This window comes from Cyprinodon tularosa, unplaced genomic scaffold (assembly GCF_016077235.1).
Source record: "Cyprinodon tularosa strain WSP-4 unplaced genomic scaffold, ASM1607723v1 ctg325, whole genome shotgun sequence".
NCBI classification, from domain to species: Eukaryota; Metazoa; Chordata; class Actinopteri; order Cyprinodontiformes; family Cyprinodontidae; genus Cyprinodon; species Cyprinodon tularosa.
The window spans coordinates 237,734-259,447 of NW_024039036.1; the positions used below are offsets into that span (position 1 = coordinate 237,734).

General features: G+C 38.4%; 2 protein-coding genes across 4 annotated transcripts in view; one reads left to right on the plus strand and one right to left on the minus strand.

Annotated features, from left to right (window-relative positions):
- Positions 1–7,011: 7,011 nt before the first annotated feature.
- pax9 (paired box 9) lies at positions 7,012–14,327 on the plus strand. 2 transcript variants are annotated; one of them, XM_038293369.1, is made up of 4 exons: positions 7,012–7,164; positions 7,593–8,207; positions 9,587–9,729; positions 13,205–14,327. In XM_038293369.1, the coding sequence occupies exons 1-4, from the start codon at positions 7,161–7,163 to the stop codon at positions 13,457–13,459; spliced, it is 1,017 nt and encodes a 338-aa protein (XP_038149297.1). In that variant the 5' UTR covers positions 7,012–7,160; the 3' UTR covers positions 13,460–14,327. The 2 variants fall into 2 exon arrangements, with proteins under 2 accessions (XP_038149297.1, XP_038149298.1); XM_038293370.1 differs by lacking the exon at positions 9,587–9,729 and having other exon boundaries at positions 7,014–7,164.
- Positions 14,328–19,705: 5,378 nt separating this feature from the next.
- The window catches only part of slc25a21 (solute carrier family 25 member 21), a 152,694-nt gene continuing 150,685 nt past the window's right edge, over positions 19,706–21,714 (minus strand). For both annotated transcript variants that reach the window (XM_038293371.1, XM_038293372.1), the window contains exon 11: positions 19,706–19,802. In XM_038293371.1, the coding sequence (XP_038149299.1) occupies positions 19,741–19,802 (62 nt within the window). In that variant the 3' untranslated portion in view covers positions 19,706–19,740. The remainder of the gene's footprint in view (positions 19,803–21,714) is intronic.

Here is a 21,714-nt window from a genome sequence, read left to right on the forward strand (position 1 = left end):
CTCCAGAGTGTTGTTCAGCATGGGGGTGAGTAGAAAATGAAGGCTAATCATGTTTTGGGTGTACTATTCCTTTAAGTCTACATGAAATCTATACCCTACACAGACTAATGAAATACTATCTGTAAAATTATCTATGTAAACAAACCTCATCACTTGAGAAGGTAGGTGATGCGGACATTGTGGAAGACATTTTGTCCCGTAACGCTCGCAATACTGTTGGGGGGGAGAAGGGGTGGGGGGGAGATGTTCATGTTGCTGCGGTCTGCAGTCTGACCGTTAGATGTCGCTGAAAATTACACACTGTGGCTTTAATATATGCCCTAGAAAAAATAGGCTAATGTTAAATTCACAAACATGATTTCCGAAGTGGAAGAAAAATGACAAACTTGATTTTTACAAAGAAAAATCTGGAAAGTTTACTGCGTATTTTCACAATTACTCTGATACCCGACACACAATAAAATCCCATGCATGTAAGTTAACAAAGTCTAACTGAACATTATATAAGCCAGGTTTTAATATTTCTGGGTTTGTGAAGGATTTGGGGGTTTGTTTAGAGAACTGTAACAAAAACAAGCATGAAGATCAAGAATCACAGCACTCAGGCCAGGGTTAAAGATACTGGGAAATTTCCAGCAGGATTAGGGTACTTCATAAAACCTTAGCAAGACATGGTTCTCACAGACTGCACAAGAACAGCATTGATCAGGGAAGGAGCTAAAAGGGCTGTATCAGTTTAGAGGAGCTGCAGACACACAAAAGGAGACCCCAACAGGAAGAAATTGCTGTCCTGATAAAGAGAAAGGAAACAGATGACCAGGTAACCAGGACTGCAAACATATGAGAGAAGGCGCTGTGGTTAGATAAGACTGAAAATGATTTGCCTTATACATGTACATGCTATATAAAGAGTGAAGCTAAATCTGCGCATAACCTGAACACACCAGTTATATATGGTGGTTACACTGTGGGGATGTCTGCTCAGGGTGGACTGGGAAGCTGGTCAGAGTTGATGGGAGGATGGATGGCGCTCATACTGGGCAAGCAGCTTTGAAATAGATGGAGATCCTTCTAGCAGGACATCAACTCTTACATACCACCGGTTTAAACTGGTATTATAGAGTATGTGTTGGAATGGCCTAGTCAAAACCCAGGCAAGCATCCAACAACAAGATAGTACAGAGAAAAGGAACATAATAAAGATGCAGTAGAAGAGATATTACACTTTATCATTGAACTAGTTAGCTGTTATTGGATAATGTTCGGTCATGCTGTGGTGTGATCAGAGCTAGTTTACTGGCCTTCCCATCCGGTGTCCTGCTGCAGCGCCCTCCTGTGATAGGGGGGTTTCTTTCTGTGTATAATGCTGTACCCGGAAAGAAGCTTCCTGTTATAAATAGTCCCATTATTGTCCACAAGATGGAGCCACTGTGCTATTAAACAAGATTATTGGTTGTTCTTATGGCGAGTGTTGGCCTGAAGTTAGTGACATCAGGGGCCCAAAGCAGAGAAAGACACAAGGGCGCGCAGGGAAAGTTGGAAAAATATAAACTATGTTTGATTTTAACATTAAAAAAGTGGGAGAAGAGAAAAGAGATGCTCATAAAGTATTCACGCTCGTCTCTGGACTCTCTCCAAATAAGCTGTTGTAGAAGAAATAAAGCTTATAGTTGTGTTTCTATTACGCAAAATTTGAATGCATTCATTTAAACTCTTTATTATACAACAATAAATCTCTCAGGAGATACTTTGTCAAAGCTTTCTCTGGCATGCTGCACTCTGCTCTCCTTGGCCTGTGTTTGTGTTTGCTGACAGTAAACACTCAGCCCACTCTGTTTCATCCAAACGCCTGCTTGAAGATTGTGACGCAGCTGGACTCTAACCTGACTAATTGCTGGCATAACGGGATCTTAATGAATGAGGAAATCCAATATAGGTCACATTCAGGTAGGAGTAAACGGTCTCCTTAGTTCCTGAGGTGGCGGCGGGTTCTGTATCAACAACCCATTTGCACTTTTCTGCACAAACAGGCACCGCTGCGTAAAAGCACAGTAAGCGAGGAGCTCTCAGTATTTCCCCCCTCGGTGTCTTCGGCTCCAAATTTAGAGCGGGATGAAATATTTATTACTAATGGAGGCCAGGTGCCAGTGAACAGATGTCAAAGTGATGTATGCGTAAAGGTGTCGTAAATATTGTTGCTTCTCGGTCCCTCTCCGCTGAACCCCGGGCCTGGCCTCAGAAACAGGACTACATAGGTCATTAACCTGCGTTCGTCCTCATTAAGGCCGCACTAAAGTTACCGGGCCGCTGGGCCAAGACGAGTGCTAACCTGCACATAGACTTTAAAAGTGTCACAGACGTGTTTCTTTTAGCTTTAGGGTCAGAGTCATCAGTGCGCATTATTTTAAAGGCAGAAAAAAGACAGAAAAGACCCAGCAGTGTTCACATTAGCCTCCATATAGGCCTGCTTTTATTTCCATTAAATAGCTACAGGTGAAACCGATATTATTTTCTAACACAACAAAATAAAAAAATAATACGGAACTAAATGAATGACATATTAATGGAAAAAATGGAACCTATAGGGAAACACAGCTCCTCTGTCGCAGCTGTCAGTCTGGGGACAGTGAGTTGACTATGGGATGACAGACCTCCAGCCTCTCTGAAAGGAGAAATCATTGCGCGTCGCCATAATAACCCATTAGTGGTGACTTGGATTTCCCACAGGATCACACTGGGAACATTAAACCACCGACTGGGAGCCATTTTTTTTCTTTTTGCCGCTTTCTCCAAGTAGAAACGGCTCAGCGTACCTCTGTCTGGACCAAACAAAAACTTTTATCTTTAACAGACACATGTGATTATTGCCACATTAATTATATTATGAGAAATTATAAAATACATAATAATAAGAAACGTGATAGCCAAAATAAACGAATGAGTAAATATAAACAAAAATCTAATTAAGGGATAGTGCAATGGAATTTATAATAAACATTTTTTTAACATAAAAATAATACCAATAATAATTATTATAATGAAAAACCGCTACATATTATAATTTGTACAAACCTTCAATGAGATGTTTTTATCGTTTTTACTACATTTTCTTCTAAAGATTCAGGAGTTCCTTAAATTAAGAGCTTGATATAACTGATTATTTTTTTTAAGGGGGAATAAACTATTATAATTATAAGCATTTCCGCGCAAATGAAATGGATAAGATGGATCGTATTATTATTAATATTACTATTATTGTTATTATTTATGTTTTTACTATTATATTGATAATAATACTAATAATGATTATTATTGTTCTATATTAAATCGCATAATGCAAAGATGTAGAATATTATCAGGCTCACTCCTTGTTTTTTAAACCCAGGTTTTAACTTAAATGTGGCTCTGAAAGGCGTTTTCCATTCATGAATAAACCCATTTATCTGGTAGGTGTGATAATACACAATTCGAAGAAAACGCCGAAAAAAATCCGATTTTCTGGGGAGAAAGAAAACGATGGTTGAGTAGAAATAATTTCAACCAGATAACAGGTTAACGCTAAAAAAATATTTCTTAATCATCGGATTAAAAGCGCGCTTAACGAACAGCTGATCAGATGCACCTTCTGTCTTCCTCATCATTTTCATGCTGATGTGCAGCTATTCAGAGATGCAATGCATTTCTCTTTACGCTTTGTCTATTTTATTTATCTATAATTTTTTTATAGACCTATCGCTTAATAAAACCCTCTTTATATTTTTATTTTCTATTATTTTTGTTGTTTACAGCGGATGGTGTGAGGATAACTGGGGGTGTGGGTGTCCATAAGCCAATTTATCCTATTTATCTCTTTGTTTACCGCAACCTGGATGGATCAGATCCAACAGCTTCAAGCAGCGCATGATGAATGGGATTTCTAGGAGTTTTTTCGATAAGCAACGATCTAAACGCACCAGGTGGGTTGGAAATAGGTTTGAGCAGCTTTATGGTTTTGGTTGATAACAAAAACAGCCCCAAAGCAGGGAACGGGGAAACAGTGATGCTTCTTCCGACCTTTTCAAGTCTTTGCATGTTCAAAACGCCATAAATCATAATAAAAGTGTGATAGAATATTTTAAAGAAATTTAAATTGTGGGAGAGTTTCGCCTGAAAGCACGGCGGTTTTGCAGTAGCTATGGTACCACCATGCAGGTAAACAAACTACATAAATGCTTTTGTAAGTTCTCTTTGCTCCGTTGGTAGTCAGTGAGGTAAGATCAGAGCAGTTATCGTGTGGTTTAGCCTCATATCTTTCAGTTTGACAAGCTCTAGTAAGGAAATGCAGCTTTGCAGTGAGGAATTTAAGGATGCTTTTTATTTTCATTCCAAGTATGTTTAAGGACACGGACAAAAAGCTGAAACAAATGCTGGAAAGATTACTGGACAATTAAATAAAAATGTGGACCGGCTCCAGTTACTCAGATACAATAAGTCAAAATATCATTTGTTCAAGAGAAAGTGAGAAAAGGCAACTCAATGTCGCACCAAGAAAAACGGACTTATTTGATTTGCTCTGAGGAGGTTGCAGGTATCCGGTTCGATTCCCAAGGCCTCCCCTCTGGGACCCTGAGCAAGACCCTTAATCCCACACTGCTCCACAGGCGCCCCACGATGGCAGCCCATTGTGAGATAAATCTCTCCAATGTGAGATCAATAAAATGTTATTATTAGATTCACAACTTAGAAAGTTGTTGAAAAGAGAAAAAAGTAGAGAACAATGTAATTGTTAATAACCCCCCCCCCCTCCCCCCAATAGTGATAAATCTATTAGAACTGTAAAAACTGCAATGTAGCAGGACTAGTCCTCAAACAAAGCTGATTGGAAAATACTTACATGTCATCTTTTCGTTGAGGAAAAAGGACAAATTCCAGCCTGTCCTGCAATCAAAAAACGTGCGCAATCTGTCAGAAAGACAATTCAACTTGAGACGTCAAGACAGCAATCCTATTTAGAGCGACGCATACACTATATATCCAAATTAATATAAGTCAGCAGAGAGAAAAATATCATTAATATTTACAAAATTTGTAGCGTAAAATTTGACAAAATATCTGCCATATTTTGTTTATTGTTCTGACCGATTTGGTTCGGTTAGACCAAGTAAAAAAAAAATATGACTATAATCTATGTAGACAAAAGAAATTAGTATTAAGTGTTATTATTAGTTAATTATCTTCTAGGTATTTGTATTCACCTGTGTTACCTGCCTGCAGCATCATGGGTCTGCAGCTTGGACATTTATCTTTCAGGCCAGAGGGAGGAAGGGGGCATTTCCGTCCAGTGTGAAAGTGCTGAAGATGAAGAGGAGTAAGCAGAGACCTCTGATCCCTCACAGCCGACCGACCCTCTGCTATTCCAGTTAGAGAAAGAAGTGAAGAACGTTTCCCAAACTGCAAACATTCTACCGACTCGCTGGAAATAAGGAGATTGCAGGTGGGACGCAAAGGCTGAAGTGGCACATTTTATTAGAGAAAAGGGTCTTTTTCGATGTTTGGATGAACAATATTTGCACTGATTTACGCTTTTACTTAAACGAGTGTATTTATTCGCTTCCAGGGAATTATTACTACCCCCCCACACCCCATTCACAAGGTGGGAAAAGGTAAACAAAACACAGCATGCTTCCCCTCCTGCATCTAAACCTCAGAGCTGTGCGTGCTGGAACAAATACCGTGGAATCATCTGTGTACCTTTTGGCCCCTCACAGCCGCTCAGCTTGTTTAATGTCTGCAGAGCCTTTCAACAATATTCCTAATTACATTGAAAGGCCGTTTGATGTCAACATACAAGCTGATCCCTTCACACTGGGAGACCTTTCTGAAAGAAAAAAAAAAAAGGAAAATTTAAATTTTGGAACAAGATTACCTGAAGCATGTGTCATAATAAGGAGAAAGTGGATGTGCAAAGTTGTGGCGTGTTTGTTTCTCGTGTAGAGAGGCAACAAATCTTTTTTTTTTTTTTTTAAATACAAGTTGGCTTCTATTCAAAGTGCATGTTCAAAAAGGTTTGGAAACAGTTATTATTTTATTTGCGTGCGAGCGTGCAATCTGAAGAACTGATGCAAAAGAGGGATATCCTCTCATAAGTTTTAAAAGCCTGCATCTTTCAGGTCAGATTGTAGAATTTGGGGAATATTTGACCTGAGCGCGCAGTCAGGATCCAAACGAAACGGATTCACATAATGGAAAAAGATCTGGATAAAAGTTACATGTAATTTTACACAATAACTATGGAATTCTGTGTTTTAAATGAGCCAAACTGTCAGATCCTCCACTCTGAAGTTAACTTTTTTCTTACTTTCACCCAAAACTTTCCACATGTTCGCCTTTTAGGAAACTATTTTCCTACGAGAAGACTGTTGTAGTGTTTCGTGCAAGAACTGCATTAAAAATAATTAAAATGTTAAAAGATTGGGATATAATCATAATATCATAGCCATGCAAAATGAGTTTTTTTTTTTTTGCTACATATTTAAGCGCTTTTGTCAACAGCAAGTTTCATAAACTTTTTAAATTACCTTCTTCTTTTTTTTTTTGCAATAATCAAAAACAAAATATACAAGCATTGAATGCTCTGGTGATTTATAATGGAACTGTTTCTCTTTTTTTTTTTTTTTTTGCAGGGATATCCCTAATCACAACACCGGGAGCCATCTTTGTGTTGCTCGTCACTCTTCTGAAAGTGAAGGATCTGATTCTGCGTAAAACCCACCCAATCTGTCTCAATAACAAACACATTCATGTTGGTTATCCCCAGATTTTAGAGGTGGGGAACACGAATAAGAAGGAGGAGAGAGATAGATCTGTCAGGTCAAACGTCTCGCCTTCACCAATGACAGCCAGCGCAGGGCGATCCCGACCATGGATTGGAGAGGTTGGCCAATCAGAGGACGCAGACGCACCGGGAAGCCCAGCCTCCCTGATTTCAACAGATTGAAATGTAAGCCTGTCTCTGGCGCCTTCGGGAAACAGACAGAGAATTTTGTCCCCTCTTCTTCATTTTGACACACAAGAAGTGTTTTTTCTTTCTTTTCTCGAGTGTGGACACGCTGGACGCGCGGCAGGACCCAGGGAGGCGGCTCAGAGCGGACACCGTGTACTTCCTTTGCGGCTTCAACACGATGGGTGAGTTCAACTCTCATTTTTACCCCGTGTCTTGACGGGAGGATGCGGGATTCGGTCACTATGATGAGGTCTTAAAATATAGAGAGAATGCTGTTGTAGTTTCAGGAAAACTAGGAAAGGAAAACAGATTTCCAAACATCTGCGTGGCGTTTAGACTGTTTTTATTTAAGCAAACACCTCGCAAAGCTTCTTATGAAGCGAGAAGTTTTCAAAGAAGAAAGCATAAATATTCTTTTTGGTTTTATTTTAAGCGGCTATAAAAAAAAAAGTTTATAAGTGGAAAAAAAACGTTTATCTGCTTCATTAGTTTAAACAGAAATCAGATTGTGAGAAATCGCTTCCATCGTATGAGATGTGTGTGTGAGTGTGTGAGATGGGCCTTGACGTTGCGTCTCACTGCCTTCTGTTCTGCTTGATTTCCACACCAGAACCGGCCTTCGGTGAGGTGAACCAGCTCGGCGGTGTCTTCGTGAACGGCCGACCTCTCCCCAACGCGATCCGCCTCCGGATCGTAGAGCTGGCCCAGCTCGGGATCCGGCCGTGCGACATCAGCCGCCAGCTGCGCGTCTCCCACGGCTGCGTGAGCAAGATCCTGGCCCGCTACAACGAAACCGGCTCCATCCTGCCGGGGGCCATCGGGGGCAGCAAGCCGCGGGTCACCACGCCCACAGTCGTCAAGCATATACGGACTTACAAGCAACGGGACCCTGGGATTTTCGCCTGGGAGATCCGGGACAGGTTGCTCGCGGACGGAGTGTGCGATAAATTCAACCTGCCCTCCGTCAGCTCCATCAGCCGGATCCTGCGGAACAAGATCGGAAACCTGGCGCAGCAGAGCCAGTACGAGTCGGGCAAGCAGGCACCTCACCCGCCGCCTCAGCCTTCATTATCCTACAACCATTTGTACTCCTACCCTGCGTCCAAAGTGCCCAATCCCCCTGGCATGCCCACCCTTCCCGGACACATGGCCATGCACAGGATATGGCCCTCCTCGCACTCTGTCACAGATATTCTGGGGATTCGATCTATCACAGAGCAACAAAGTAAGCAAGGCTGCGCACAGGGCTACAGCCACTCATTTCAGCACATTTTCAGCTACTTTTAGCCTGCCTATGTGTGTAATTTCCAAAGCATGCTGTTAAAAACAGGCCTAATATGTACCGTGCAGTGAGTTGATCTTGATTTGAAATGGCTGCTGAACATGAAACAGATGACATTAGCTTTTAGATGAAGTGTGTCAGAATATGTTGGGTGTTATTTGGCCAAAGGAGTCCAGTTTGTGTGACACATGCAGGTAAAAGGCCCAGATGACTTTGCCTCCCCTCCTCAACACGACCGCAGATGTTTTGGAAACAGTGAAACAGGATCCGGCATAAATCAGTGTTAATGGTGGGCTCGGGCTCAGCAGCTTGTTTACCAGGGGCAGGAGGGGAAGTGCTGTCAAGGTTCCGGGCTCCTCTACACTTCCACCACACTAACAATGTATATCTGTAACTTAAGCGACCTAAACGAGACAAAATGCGAGGCAGATATATCTGCTAGAACTCACAGGGGGAGGATTGTGTTTTGAAAGGCTGCCTTTCTAAACAATTTATGCTTTTCCAAATAACTTGCAGATGGCTGCAGCTTTTTACCTTTTTTTTTTTTCACCGATTTCACCATTTAAAAAGCTTTAAAGGTGGATTTAGAACTTATGGGGGGTGTTTAAATAGGCAGGGAGCTTATTTATTTTATTTTAAATACGCATGTATTAAACTATCCACTGCGAGCAACAAATGCAAAACTGCTGAGATTGATTAAAAATAATGAAGACATTTTTTTTCAGCGTCTAAATCATAATTTTTGTTTAACTGTTTAATAGGGTTTCTCTTCCAGCCATAAACTCTGGAAGTATCAAGCAATGGAATTGGATGAATTGATTCGCTTACATCCTGTATAATAATCTTATCTTCATAAATAACCCAAAAAAACTCCAGCACATCTTCACAAGCATGAACAAATAAGAGAAATAAAACGCATAAATTAGCTATTATTTCAGTTGTTCCAATCAACACGCATTCCATTTATCTAAACATGTTAAATTAATAGTTGTAGAAGTATCAGATTTAGAGTTTAAAAATATTAACATGTAAAAAAAAAAATGCAGAATTTTCTTTTTTTATTGAACGCTATATTTTCAATTTTTACGCATCCCAAATTACGTAGATTTATTGTAGCATTGGTGCGTAGAAATGGCGAATGCGCACGGTTCAGTGCAAAATGTCACGGGGTTTATTGTCTACAGCAACCTGGCTAACCTGCGGCTGATGAATGCAAGAGTAGAAGCGACCTGGGCCGCTATTTTTCTCTTTCTCCCGAAATTTTCTTTAAACGCCCTTCCTGACTTTCCTGTTCTTCTTTTTTTCTCTTTTACCTCCCCCAGTTAGTGACAGTCCATCCTTTCCCAGCACCAAACTAGAAGAATGGAGCGCTATAAACAGGAGTAATTTCCCACCAGCAACCTCTGCACTAGTCAATGGCATGGATAAGGCGCATTTAGAACCCCACGAAGCAAAATACACACAGGTAAAATTTGGAAATGTCTCATTTTTAATCAGTAACTTTATTCAGATTTTTCCCATATCATTTATAACAATCTTCATTTTTATTCATTTAGATAAATATAGGCCTTTGGCTTGGAAATGTCCCCCTTTTAAATGAGCAACAAACCTGCAGGTTGGCACAGAAATTGTGCTTTCCAGGATATTTATTTTCATATTATAAGCAGCTTTTTCTGTTGGTTCTGCAGCTCGTTATTTAGCAAATGAAAAGTCCGATTTTTATCAAATAATATTTTGGTATCAGATTGAATTGCAATTTATTTCCAGTCCTAAAAAAAAAAAAAAAAAATACCAAAAGTCCTTCGTAATATTTTTAGATTTTCTGGTCAATTATTCGAATATGCAAATTAGTTGATTTAACGTGAGTAATTTAAAGCAACATTAGATGTTTGAGCTGTTCATGGGATCAACATTTGCTTCAAAACCTATAAAACAAAAAACAACTAGGCCTATATAAGAGATGCAACAACACTTCTCATAAAGTTGCAATGATTTTTTTTCAGAAGCATGCTGTATGGGTTTGTATGATATACACCACTATCTTTTAAGATTCTGCATAAAATATACTCATACTAGAATAAATGTCGCTGTTGGGGAAAAACATTTAAATAATGTTTAATTACAACTTTTTCGAATAAGTGTTTTTATAACTGAACACATGTTATAGAGCAAAAATACGCGTTAAGATGCTTTTACAAAATAACTGACTCTGTAGACACTACCAAAATGAAGTCCAATTTTTAAACGTAAGCCATTTATTTTTAATTGTAATGAGTTTCCTTAACATAGAAAATACTAACAATTTGATTTTCCTCTAAGGGTTTGTTTCGCTATAGCCGATTTTAATTTTATAGAAATTAACATTTACATTTAATGTAAAAATGACAAAACAAAACAGACTCTTTTGAGTGGTTGAGTGCGGCCATGCGTGTTTTCCAATTCTCTTTCAATTTGCCAAGAAGCGCAAAAACCTTAGAAATGCCCATCAAGTGTGATTGATGGTCCCACTCTATCAGTGGAGGATTTTTCAGGCTGTGTGTAGTAAATCTAGGCGGTGCTGTCGCTTTAAGCGCTCTCCGGAAAAAAAAAAACTAATACGGCGCTTGATAGACGGCTACGCAAAAAAATAAAAACGAATTAGGAAAGCAGGTGAAAAATACGTGGTGAAAAATAGGACACAAAGCCCGTGGAGATAGCTATCTGCTGTTAGAAGAATGGAAACATGTTCAGCTCCAAAGTTTTCTATGTTACAAACACCTTTCTAGATTTAAAGCTGCTGGATTTATGTTTAATTCCACTGGTTCTTAAAAAACAAACGACAACAACAAATCAACAAATAAATCGTTAAAGCCTTTAGAGGACAGTACGGCCGTTTATTTTTAGCTCGAATATGTATTGGACAAAAATAACTGAGAGCTAAAAAGGGCTGAAGGCCAAAGGCTGCAGTAGGAACACATGACCCGCGCGCGCTCATCGCAGATGGACAGATGTATCCATGGTAACCGAGAGCATCACCTAGACTGATTAGAGGACAAATCAAGCTGGAACTAGGATAACGTGTGTAAATGTGCAAAACAAAGGGAACTGTTTGCGTCCACCCCCTAAAATTTTTTAAAATGTTTAAGAATTGAGACCTTAACAAAAAAAAAAAAAAAAAAAAAAAAAAATCCTTTTTTTTTTCTTGAGTTACATTTATATTTTTTACAGTGGTGTTTTTAGTCCAGTTACCTATAATAAAATTATATATATATATATATATATATATATATATATATATATATATATATATATATATATATATATATATATATATATATATATAGCTAAAATACATCAGTTGTAAATATGCAAGAAACTGACAAAAATTTAAAAGAAATTAAGCAAAGCTAGTAGATTATGCAATCTAAACAGTGTGTAAAAACAGTTAACTACTTAAGTGCTATACAGTCATAAAAATGTTTTAATTTTACTTGAAACTGGAAGCAAAAAAAACAAAAACAAAAAAAAAAACACTGCTTTAAACATAACATTGATATTTACAGGTTTTATGATTGTATAAAAAACTTTATTAATTGCCGTTTCAATACAAAGTAAATGGAAATGGAATAAATATCCATGTTGTTTCAGCTGCTGTCTGCATTAAATATTTTCACTTTGGGTCATTCCGCTCATTGTGGAGAAACACAAATATAGAAGTTGGATACTAGCAGGTTAATAACTGTAGATATCTGCTTAGGTAGATAACCTTTCAGTCTACTGCTTTGCAGAAATGGTACTTTTATCTAAGCAAAGTTTTTTTTTTTTTTACCAGCGTTACTAAATGAAAAGCTGCAGGGTGTGCTAGTTTAATTTTCACACAAGAACTGCTGCTGTGTTTTTTTTTTTTTTTTAATAAAACTTTAAATAAGAGCTTATTCTTTCTTATAAGAATGACAAAAAATAGAATTTATTTCAGCCAGCTGACCAGCACTGTGCAGCAACATATTATGGGAGGGGAGATACCTTGTTTCTCTTTGATCCATTGGAAAAAAAATGTATGAAAGGAAATCTGTTAATAAAAAAAGTAAATTTTCAAAACCTAAATGCATTTTAATAGCTAGAAAAATCCCATGTATAACTCTAAATTAGATATTTTCAAAAATGTATATTATTTGAACCATATTAGACAAGCATGTAAATGCAGGGAATTTCCTAAATGTATGAACAAAAAAAAACATTTGGTCTAGCACCAGCAGACCACCCATGAGAAGAAATTCTGCCTCTATGATCCAAATGTGAAATCCTCCAGTTAAATCCTGTTCCTGTGCCAGAGCCGGTTCCTTCTGCAAAGCCCTCCCTTTCCTTATCCTCTTTCATATTTCCTCTCCTCCTGCCCCCCCCCATCCCCTTAATCTATCATGACATCTGTTTTGTGGCATCCCCCAACAAGTATGTTTCTCCATCGTCTGGCGTGGTATGTGGACGCTGATGGACAAATGTCCACTTTCAGAGTTGGAAAAAAACAGAGCAGCCATGCATGTATGGTTGTTACACTCCTTTAATGTGTGCCAGGAGCATGAGTGCGCATAATTGATCATCCTTACTTTCATCAAAATTGGGAAAATGGGATTTTTATGTGGTGGCTGTGAAGTTGGGATTAAGGTCTGCTGTTTATAATTCAACTAACATGACTTTCACTTATTTCTGCAGCTTGCTTTTTATAGCTATTGTGTGTGTGTGCTTGTCTGGGATGGGTCCTTTTCATAAGATCTCTCAAAACCTTAATTTAATCAAAATTCAAAAGGAGTTTTGTCACAAAATAACATCTGTTTCATTTATCTAAAGAAAGTGAGTAATAAAGAGGACCCATTTGGGGACAGTAAAAAAAAAAAAAATCTGACTGAAATGGTCCTTTTTGATCTATAGTGAAATTTAATCTTGATATTTTCTTCTAATTCCAGACGCCGAGTGGATTGCCCACAGTGAACAGCTATGTCACAGCGCCCAGCATCCCTCCCTACCACCCTCCCACCCAAGTGTCACCCTACATGGGGTACAGCGCCACCACGTCGGCTTATGTGACCGGACCCACATGGCAGCCGGCCAGTGGCAGTGCTCTATCTCCCCACAGCTGTGACCTCGCTGCCCCTCTTGCCTTCAAGAGCATGGCAGCAAGCCGTGACGCCATCCACCCCGTCGCCGCGTCGGCACTCTGAGATCCCCTCCAAGGACTGGAGATGGACGAGGGGAAAGAATAGAAGGGGGCAAGTCGACAGGACATAAGAGGAGACTTCACGTCACATCATTTGGTTTCCACTGCCCCTTTTCTTTAAAGGACTCAGAACTTTAATTTGCTCCACTGAGTGCAGGACGCTCCCCCTCCAACCCTCAGCACAGCGAGGCTAAAGACTCGCAGGGAGTGAACGGTCAATACAACAAACTTGTTGTCTAAAAGCACTTGCAGAACAGGTGTTCTGAAGGGACTGGTGTGTGACCACCACTCCACTCTTCAACACTATTCCTCTCAGACTCTTTGGGCAAAAAAACGGGGTAATGTACAACTTCAGAAATATACAATCAACCTAAGGGAAAACACTTTGCATTAGTGTTTCAGGGTGCTTGTTTAATACTATTGTTTTTTTTAAAGTTTGTATGCGATTTTTGTTCATGAAAATGGAGCATTACTTTTCCCACTTCACTAAAAGTGTAGCCAGAGAGCTCCACAAAGAAGTCTTTATTTATTAGATTAAGGTACGTTGAATGAAGTGCAATTAGTGTTGCAAACTGCATGGGAGTTTCCATGCGCATTTGGACAGAATTGGAATTATGTTGCAGAGCATTATCAATTGACAAATGTTGCACAATGAAATTGAATGTATCTTATTAAATTGTTTGGCTGTTTACTGATTTTCCCTGGGGATTTACTGGGTATTTTTGGAGGGGGGGGATGAATCATGATGATGTATGGTACAAATGATCCCAGTGAAGATGTTTTTCAGCTTCACTTATCTCTTCTTTGCTAAAGTCAGGGTATTCCGTCCTGATTTCCATGATTAGGAAGCTGCTTTCCATAAACAAAAAAAACAAAAAAGAGGCAAGCACGCCCTTACAAAGTCTGCGTTTTTGATTTCCATGTGTCATGCCTCATTGGGCAGTTCATCAGAAAGCCTTTGAGTGCACAGAGTTCATAACCGCATAGAGCCGCAGTGGCCAGTAAAACAGTACTCACAGGAGTATTATTTATGCCCTTTATTTTAGTGTAAGACAATAAATCTGTGAAGAAAATACAAAGAATTCCACTAGGAACAGTTATTCTGAAAGGAAAAATGTTCCCAAACAGATTAAAATCATAGAAAATATATTGCCAAGTACCAACAATAATTCAGATTAGGATTTTAAATTATTCTCACCCAACCAAGTAGGTTATTTTTCTCATAAGAAATTAGATGGGTACCTCTCAAAAGACATTAAAACATTTAGAAAGGAATATTGTTTAAGAAAAAACATTAACTTTAAATTTGAGTTTTAAGAATTATCACTTGTCAAATTTTGTATATAGGATCAAAAGTACAGCAAGCGGATCCCTTCTATGGGGGGCAGGCTTGCATTTTCCAACTGGTGTTTTCACGATTTTATCTTTCCTTGCCGTCACCCTTATATTTACTTCCCACCAAATTTCCTAAGTTTGCTCCTAACATTCATTAATATTTATTCCATTGTAAGGCTCTGTTGTTCAAATAAGACAGTTACTATGAACAAAAATCTGCGTATGAATAATTCTAGACCCAGCTGTATATTTTTCATTTAAAACTCTACTAATAATTATATATAAACATTTTGGCAACATAACTTTACAAAATCCTGGAACCAATAAAGCAGGAGAGTCTTCGAAATTAAAATCTGATGTTATCATTTGGAACTTTCATTTTAATTCATGCCGGGATAAATGTCAGCTTTTGGCTATTAAAAATGAATTGAGCATTTTAGGCTATATGTAAGGAATGTTTGCTGGAAGCTGTTGGAGGCACATTGATAAAGGATGAGGAAGATACCAAGGGGCCGACCGGGGTCTGTTTTGGTGGAGGCCCATTTCCACGTTCATTACTAAAGGAAAGCAAGTGAATATTTTTTTTTTTGTAGATGGACACAAAAAAGAAACACTTTAAGCAAGTTTCGAAGAAGGGGAAAGTGTGGAGCAATAAATTATTCGGTGAGTCTGGCAAGCCTCGTCTAGCCCTGCAGTGAAAACCAGAGTTTTAAACAAACTGAGCTCCAGCGTAGAGGTGTAGATTGATCTCTTGATAAAGCTGCTCACCTGCTCTCTTTCTCTTCCTCCTATGTTGCTGCTCAGGGAACTTAGGAGGTGTTTCACTTTTTTTTTTTCACTGTCCGTCCTGTGTTGCAGCATAAACAGTCCCTTTGCGTTGCAGTGTCAACAAGTCCTCCCAATGCAGGAGCTGATTTGACTTGGAAAGCACCTCTCCCCGCATCCAGTGGTCACGGACCGTTGCTCACGGTCGCAGTGTTTGACCGTATGTGAACCACATCGCAGAGGCTGGCCATCACAGCCGTCCTTCTAGCAAAGACAGTCTAACACCAACAGCAAATGACTCTTTCACTTGCAGGAGAGAGTTGCATGTTTAACAAAACATTTCTCTTTACTTCAGAAAAAGACAAGAAATGGCTTTCTTTGACATAAAACATTAGAATTCAACCTAGTTATAGAAAATATTATAATATGTACAAAAACAATCAAGTTTTCAAAAAGACCCTTGCTGCTCAGGTTTATGGTCTAAGATGTAGTTTTGAAAATAGAGGCCGACACGTGTTTATAATTAATTATGTTGAGTCTGACTTCAGTGTCATATGGTTATCTTTACTTCTCCACATGCAATCAGAAACAAGACAGCCCCGTTTTGCAGAGTAACACAGAGCAGAGAATGTTGACACTGGCTGAAAACAGAGCTCCATGCGTGCTTCTGCTCAGTGAGCACTTTTAAAAGAAGCTGACGACAGCCAGAGTGTTTTCCTAATGCCTTGAAACAACAACATTGACCAGACAGGTGAGCAAAACCTCTAAAACAGAGAAAAGAAAAAAAATCAGCAGAGAAAAACCCCAACATGTCTTTGTGTATGCATGCACCCTCACTGGGGTAGATTTTAGCACACATTAATCACCGACTGTGTTTGCATTGGAAAACACAGGCAGAGCTGCACGCAGAGTGCAGGTTTGTCAAAGTGGAGCCACTGAGGTGAAACATTTCATATCAAGACTGAGCATCTTGCTGATTTATGATGCTCGAGATGTGCAGGGAATTCAGGTAAAGGGTGGCTTTGTTGCCTAGCTATCGGCAATTTTGGTACGCATGTTGCAAGCTGTCAGGCCCCAAACAAACATCCACACTGAGCACTTCATTACAGAATGGGCAGGTTAAGCATCTACGATTTCATCAGCCTGCAAGACACAGTTGTTCGTCTGTCACCACATGCCCCTGGGCAAAAAACCGGCGGCCGTTTTAGTTTGGCGCGAAGAAAACTCCCACATTAAGGAAAGCTGTCAAATACCAACGTGGCTCGATTTAAGCTTCTACCAGATGAAGTTATGATGAGTGTCTTCGAGGGCAGTCCCTTCGCCTGCGGCTGTAGAGCAGGTGTGTGTGAGACTGCATATTTGTTGAAAAGATAGGCTGGTAAAGGGAAGGAACGTGTGCAGGAACCCCCCCCTGGTTGAAAACTGCAGCCACATTAGAATTTTTCTTAAGCGTGTTGTTTTAGCTTGCACTAAAAACTATGCTCACACACGGAAGAGACTGACACTTGGCTGGCAAGCGCAGCTTCTTTGGCTGACAGCTAGTCAAACAACAAAAAGCTAGGATGGCAGAGAGACAAGAAGCGAGTGATGGCGCAGTAAACGTCGGAAAGCTGATATGCTTATATCAGTGCTGAACTGAAACACAAGCAGAGAAGACGGGAGTCTGACAGCAGAAGTCGGCCAATAGGATGGGTCGGTGGGGTGTGGGTGGGGTGGAAACATTGAACACTGAAAAGTTAAATGTTTATTTATTCTTATAAAAAAAAAAATGTCCTAAAATTTTAGACCATTGAAAAGTAAAAAAAAAAACATTTCTATAGAGATGGAATTTAATTCAATAAAAAATATTTTATTGATTCAAATGATAATAGTGAATCATACTTCAGAGATCAAAGTATATATTTGCAACTATAAACACAGTGCCTTGAAGGAGAACCCATTTTTTGTAAGGAAACCACCGTAAACCTTAAAGTAATTTATTTGAATGAATTAACATAACCAAACTTTTGCCAAATGTGGTAAAAAGGTGGTGTAAAAACTAACACTGCAAGTCATCATATTACCCCTGCAGTGAAAACAGAGTGGTTGCACCATCTTGCTGTGGTAAAATCATTTGTATGGACAGGGAAACAGATTGAGGAGGATAAGGAGATAGATTGAGCCAAGTATAGTGCAATCGTGGAAAAAATATTAAAAGCTGAAAAAGACGTTATTCTTGGAGGTTTCATTTCAAACAGGAGAATGACCCTAAAGATGCAGCTATAGCTATGATTGAATGGAGTACAAGTAGTTATTTGCATCTTCAACAACAACTCTAAATGACTTTGACTTATAATAAAAAAGAACCAAATGCAAGTTTTAGACAAGAAATATTTCTATTAGAAATCGCCAAAATTTCACAGTTTCAGATATATTTGTTTTCTAGCCAATTTGTACATAATTTTCCACAAATAACATTCCCTAGAAAACAAAATGGATCCATCATCTTTTTGTAAAATGTTGTTTTCCATCATTCCAAAACCAGTTGTCTTTATTCTAAAGGTCATGCAAAATTATTGGCTCTAAATCAGATGTATTTAGCCAAACTGAAGTCAAAAATGGCTCTTTGGACTGTAAAGGTTGTAGACCCCTGGTTTAGATCTGTGAGCCGGGCAAATACCAAACTTTAATTCAATTGACAATCTGTGGAAAAACTTGAACATTGATGTTTATTTTCCATCCATTTGGACAAAGAGTGGGTAGAAATGTCAGCTTTTATAACTGCAAAGCCAGTGGAGACATACCCCAAAATCCTTAACTTACAGTGAAAGGCTCTCCAAAGTGTTGACTGACTGGAGTCTTATACAAATACACACTATTTTTTAATGTTGAAAACCCTGTATCATTTTATCTCCACGTCATGATTGGTCTATCACATTAGATGCAAGTTGAATACAATTTTACTACCTGGATCTGTTAGTATCTGTTAGTATTTGTTAGTATGATTTGGTAACTCTGACTAACCCGAAAGTCCTATTTTTCACATGGATAAGTACAAAGATCCTTTAGATGCCAAGTGATTTATTTTGTGTCGTCCGTGTGTTCGCAATGGTTTTTTTTCCATAAAACTCACTAATTGGTTTGGACTGATTCCCAGAAGGGATGGGTAAAGAACACAATTCTGTTAAAATAAGAACAACCACATGTTTTAATGACAGAAATTACCTACGCGCTTAAAAAAAAAAAAAGGAGCACAATGAAAACCTCAAGGGGGAAAAGCATCACTGATGTGCAATTCTTTCGGTGAAGAAACACCAGAAAAGCTGAATATTGTGAAACACTGAGGAAAAAAAGATTTCTAAGATGTTTTATATTGGCCTGTTGTGTGACTTGTAAACTGTGTCTGTGTAAATCCAAATTTGAAGTGCATAAAAAAAAGCAAAAAGCATTTAACCCTTTTTACTTAGCATGAGTGATAGTTTACCAGTCAGGGAAAAAAACACGTTTGGTTTATAAAGCCATTTACATCTTAATTTATGGCAGACAGAAAATGGATTATCATGTAAACAACTTCAAAGTTTTTTTTTTACTTTCTTACAGTTTAAAGCTTTACATATGTTGGTGTTTAAATTCAATGAGGATCAAAATACTGTAATCATCCACATCGTCTTAACTGTAAGGGAGTCACAGCGTCTCAGACGGTGAAAGCCATCACATGATTCTAAGTTTAATTCATTATATTCTCATCAATTTCTAATAAGTGGGAACAGAAAATAAAAATCTCTCATTCAAGATGACTAATAACTCATTTTAACAATGCTAAGATTTACCTGTAAAATGAAACCTGTTGTTCTGATGTGTTTTCTCAACTAACACCAGAGCTTTGTTTACAAAGGTCTCTTTATAAAGTCAGCATTTGCTTTGCTTATGCTGGGTTGTTTGATACTGAAAAAATAATAAGATAAAAAATATAATTAGGTGCAAACTTAATCTGTTAAAAGATTCTATTGAGCAACAGAACTTCATTAGAAATAAGCTCAGCTTTTATTCCTGAGCATGATGGTATTTCGACCAAATATGCTGATTTGGTATCTTTGTAAAATCTTTAAAAATAAAGGCTTTGTGGTCAGTTGGTAAATCTGTTAAACAGGAATAACTTGGGAAACAGAAATGAAAGGCTTTAATTTATCTTCCCTGTTCACCTTATTACCAGTTTTTCTGTAACCAGGCAGACATGTATTCATAGACCAGTAGCATCACCGCTCCACCTGAAACAAAATACGACACAGTCAACAGAAACCAGGCTTCCTGTACACAAGAAGAGAGTATTAGACAAATGTACTATTAAAGTCTCTTTTCAATGTATTTGGATATTGATTAGAAGATTTTAAATAACAGACAAATACAAAGTCAGGCAGAATGATTGGAACTAAAGATTTGTAAGAACATTATAGAAAAAAACAGCTTTGTGCGGATTTCAGAACTCTGCAGGCAAAATAAACAAGGGAAACTCTCTGATTTTGTTAAAAATAAACTCAAAATGCATCAATTTTTTTAGTTTATAAAGAGCCAGAATGTGTGGAAAAGCTGCTCTGGTTGTATATGATCACAATGTAAATGTTTGGCCTGAATGTAAATCCCGAAACATTAAAATATGTCCCGAAACAACTTTTTCAATTTTGATAAAATATTGTTATTGCAGCTCTGAGTTTTGGCCGATACAAACTCTGACCTGATAAGAGATCAGAACGAACCACAAATATCATTATTACCAATTTCATAGCATTAATGTTAGGAAAGGATTGATCAAGTAATATTGCTTTTATATTACATAAATATTACATAGACAACCACAACAGGAATGAGAAAAACTCGTGTTGAGGAAAGGACATCCTTCCGCAACACTGTATGGCCATCATTTTGAAACATGACAATGGCAGCATCATATTGAGGGGATATTTTGTTTTATAGACAAAGTAACATCAACAGGAAGATGGATGGAGACTTGATAGCACTGAGGAGGTTCTCCTCCCAGCAGGACAACAACCCTAATTATCCCACTGAAGTTCCTGGCTGATGTTCAAAAACACTCCATCCAATCTAATTGTTTTTGAACTATTTCTCATGGAGGAATGCACACATATTTCATTTCTGAATTGTAGTCTATCACAGTAACATAAGATAATAGGATATTCTACAAAGCATTGGCTCAGAGGGGACTGAATGCTAATGCTCAACACTTGCAATTGTTTTCTAAGTAGAAATTTCGATAACAATCTTTTATTCTTCATAATTATGCATTAACTTGTGTCAGACTGTGAAGTAAACTCTGAAGAGCATTCACTGAAGTTTGGAGTTGTAAAATGATGACATGTTAGAATAAGTTACTGTGAAGGAAACTATTAGACAAGTATGGGAAATGTATAGGAAATATTATTCAGATTAGTATACAAAAGAGAGATAGACATCCCTGTTATGACTACGGGTTGCTGGAAATCTGCAAGAAAATTCCCAAATAAGATGTTGGAGTGTATGTGTGGATGTGTTTTACCTGCAATGTGGGGACAATATTTTGTAAAATATCCTACATGTGGGGACTTACAGGTACATATGGGGACATTCAACTGGTCCCCATATGGTATAGTTCTGTCCTGTGAGTTAGGGTTAGGGGTGTAAATCACATCCATCATGACTATTCGATTCAGTATCAAATTCCTGACCCAACGATTCAATTATTTTCGATACTCAAGGATACACCACGATTCGATTCGATTCGATTAATCGATTAAAATTTTTTTTATTATTAGTATATTTTTTACACCTTACAGGCTAAACAAAGTTTCAAGTTTGGAATAAATCAATGAAAGTTGTAATATCGTTATGCATTTTTTTTTAGAAACAACAGCAAATAGCAGAAGTAGAAAATTTGCATCAAAAAATACCGCAAAAATACTCTACAAAATCAGTGCAATGAGTTCAATGAAATACCTCGGCTCCAGAGTGTCGACGGCCGAGAGACGCTCCGCTGCTCCTCTCCCAAATTGTAGCTGACCGCAAACAGTGCCGCAGAGACCAGCTTGTTTTGTTTTTATGACCGAAATTGCGGAAAACAAGTCGTGAAGTTTGACCTGCTAGAAGAGCGAGGTCCGCTCTTTTCTCTCCTCATGTCCCTCCGTCGTC